Source organism: Lactuca saligna, chromosome 3, assembly GCF_052625555.1.
Source record: "Lactuca saligna cultivar CGN05327 chromosome 3, ASM5262555v1, whole genome shotgun sequence".
Classification (NCBI taxonomy): domain Eukaryota; kingdom Viridiplantae; phylum Streptophyta; class Magnoliopsida; order Asterales; family Asteraceae; genus Lactuca; species Lactuca saligna.
The window spans coordinates 212,226,245-212,229,725 of NC_136419.1; the positions used below are offsets into that span (position 1 = coordinate 212,226,245).

At 31.2% G+C, this 3,481-nt stretch overlaps 1 protein-coding gene across 1 annotated transcript; it reads right to left on the reverse strand.

Moving 5' to 3' along the window:
• Positions 1-2,070: 2,070 nt before the first annotated feature.
• On the reverse strand, positions 2,071-3,049 carry LOC145036355 (uncharacterized). The gene is made up of 4 exons (XM_078984801.1): positions 2,960-3,049; positions 2,495-2,857; positions 2,312-2,422; positions 2,071-2,169 (listed from the first exon to the last, which is right to left on the reverse strand). Exons 1-4 carry the CDS (start codon positions 3,032-3,034, stop codon positions 2,071-2,073), a joined length of 648 nt encoding a protein of 215 aa, XP_078840927.1. The 5' UTR covers positions 3,035-3,049.
• Positions 3,050-3,481: the final 432 nt, after the last annotated feature.

Sequence of the window (3,481 nt, forward strand, 5' to 3'; positions counted from 1 at the left end):
ACCCTTTATAGACACACCATCTAGTTATTTTAGTGACGACCTTTCATGCAATGGTCACATGAATTTTTTTTTCACTGTGGCGTATTGATAATAATTCATCACACAAAATAATGTTCATTATGACTATTGACTATCGTTTAGAGACACAAAATTAAGCGAAACATGACCATATTCAACAAATGGTAACATGAATTTATTTGCACTATGACGTTTTGCTAATAATTTGTCACACACAAAAAAAATATGACTATTAACAATCTTTTAGACACGCTCATAATAAAATAAATCATGACCATGTTCCCAAAATGATCACATAAATTTATAATTTCAATGACCAAAAGTATTTTAAAGACACATACTATTTTTTAACTATGTTCATCCAATAACTTTTAGCCACATATGTATAATTTATCATGACCATTGCTATGATTCAAACATATAAAAAGTTGTAAGTGTGGCTATTTTATATCTTTTCTACATAGAAAATCAATTAAACATGACTGTAATTGATTTATAGACACAAAAGTATATATAACAGTGGCTAATATTCATCTTATGAACATAACAATTTGTTTGAAGTATGACCGGTTTTATCATTTAGACATTAAAAAATTTCAGAGTGTGACTATTGTTTTTATTATAGTCACATATACATACTTAAACCATAGTTGCAAATGTCGTATAGTTACATAATGTTTTTATAACTATGACTATTATAGAACATACAGCCACATGAATGTAGAAATAAGTGACATATGTTAAGATTTTGACACACATTTATCTACATTAACAATACTATTTAGTTTTTAGTCATGTATACTAAATTGAAGCATGACTATAAAATCATTGTAGATACACAACTAATGTTTACTGTCCTTATTGTTTAGTGTTTAGCCGCACAAATTTTTCATAACCATAACATTTGTTATCCTGTAGACACACCTATAGTTTTCATTGTGGCTATTGATCATGATTTAGATATCGCGAATCAATACAATCGTAACCATTAGTGTTGTATCGACACTCAAATTCATTCACCGTGACTACATTTAACCTATTGTGATATTACTTATAGTCACATGATTATTAAATAGAGTGACATGTGTATCTTTTCCGAGACACAAAAATTTTCAATGTTGTATTTCTTTTACATTTAGTCACACATGTTTAATTAAAAGTGACTATAAAACACTTGTAGACACATATTGAGTTTCTATCATGACTATTGTTAACCCTTTAGTCACACGACACATTTTTTGTAAAGTAACAATTTTATGCATTTTAGTGATAAAACATAATAAAACATGATGGTAAAATTATTACAGACACATGGAATAAAAAACAATGTTAAATAAATGTAACCATAAATGGACAATGTGAAACGATAAAAAAAGATCAATATTAATAATAATTCAAATGAAAATTCTCATATATAATTTCCCTAGTTAAAAGGTAAAAATTCTTGTAATCAAAACAAGTTTACTTAAATATGCTAATGAAAGGAAAAAAAGGCATAAACCAAAAACTAGATTTGTTTAGTCTTGTTGAAAGTTCTCCTTGTATGTTTGTCAATGCTCTCTCTCGTTAAAAAACTTTTTTTTGCTTCTTGGAGCTTTTACATTCATCATCTTGAGTTGATCTCATTCGTGGTATCTGTAGCAACATTGAACCAAACTTGAATAACTAATAATTTAAAAAACAAATTTCCAAAAGAAAAAAGTTTAATGCATAATGTAGTTAATAGAAGAAACAAACCTTTTTGTCACATTTGACAAGGTATTTTGGCCATGCAACAAAAGTTTTATGTGCCTCCTCAACTGTTTTGATATGGTAAAAATGCAGCTCCCTTTATCACTTCATCAATTGATACTTTATAGCAGTCGTCTTGAAGTGGAACTCCATGAATGGCTTGTCTTTCTGAAGAAATGTAAAATGTACCATAAGCAACGTTGCTTCTATTATCTGGATATTGTAGAATGCACTTCATCATCTTCATTGTCTACAATGATTGCACATATTTAGATAAAAAAGAATAAACACATATTTATATTTGCATTTTAAAATACATACCTATGGGAGTTTTGGTGAATGAGTATCTTTTGTTTTTGGATGTGAATTTGTAGTCACACTCTTAGATTCAACGGTTATTTTGCCGGTTTTTGTCATTACCTAGAAAACAATAATTCAATAATATATGGAAATCAGAAAATACTACAAAAAATATTAAAATCAATGATTTTTTCAAATAATTACTTACAAAGTACTACAAAAAAAATATTAAAATCAATGAACTTATCAAATAATTACTTACTCGTGTAACTGGTTCATTTGTCAATGCTTTATCTGTGATAGGTGCTTTCTCTATGATAGTATTAGTAACAGGAGTACCATGAGATTCAACATTCTTGTCCACCGAAAAGACCTACAAAATTGAAGGAAAAGGGTCAATTTATGCAATAAATGCATTTTGCAAAAACAATAACAATTCACTTACTTGTGTTGGAGACTGATTCGGATGAGATGTTAGATTTGGTATCATTGTTCCTTGTGATTCAAGATGAGCTAAAACTAGCTTTAGTGTTTTATCTTGTTCTCTCACCTTTGTTGACAACGCTTTAAGTTCTTCATCTTTTTTCTGGAGCTCAAGTCTCTCATTCTGTAGTTCAAACTTTAGGTCCGCAATTTGTTCTTTTGAAGATCGTTTGATTCTAGGAATATTGAAATATCTACTAGCAGTCACACCTGTGCCAACCCCTTTTAAGAATCCACCATTATCCTTGCCAAAGACTAATGACATGGCATCCATCCCAGGATCAAGCTTCACATCTCCATCTTTAATTTGTTTTTCATGTTCCACCTGTACACAAAAAGATATCAAAATAACATCGTCAATATTTATTTAACAAGTCACATTTGTTATAGTAATCAAATAACAAAGGAGAAAGTTTCAATAACTTACTAGTTTTTCTGCCATGAGTTTTACATTAGCATCTTCTATTTCGCCTGCTTTGTTTTCACGTCCTTTACACCACATTAATGACCGGGGTGGTATTTCAGGGAAGTTGTTATGATCGAAGCTCACAAGACCAGATACTCTGTTCACCCGAGTTCAGATAAGATGTACCTGCATCTCAAGAAACTATACTCGTGGCCAAACATGAAGGCCGAAATCGTTACCTTCATGGCCAAGTGTCTGACTTGCGCCAAGGTGAAGGTCGAATACCAGAAACCCTCGGGTCTACTCCAGCAGCCTTAGATACCTGAGTGGAAATGGGAGATGATTACTATGGATTTCATCACCAAGTCACCCAAATCTCCGAGTAGGTACGATACCATTTGGGTATGTAACACCCCAATTCTGGTATGATATTTACATTGTTATTTATTGTTATATATTTCTTCAAGTGTTAAGGGGAACTCGACGAGTCAATAGCTGGACTCGTTGAGTTGGGTCGCGATTTCAAGCACGTTTAAGTTGGCG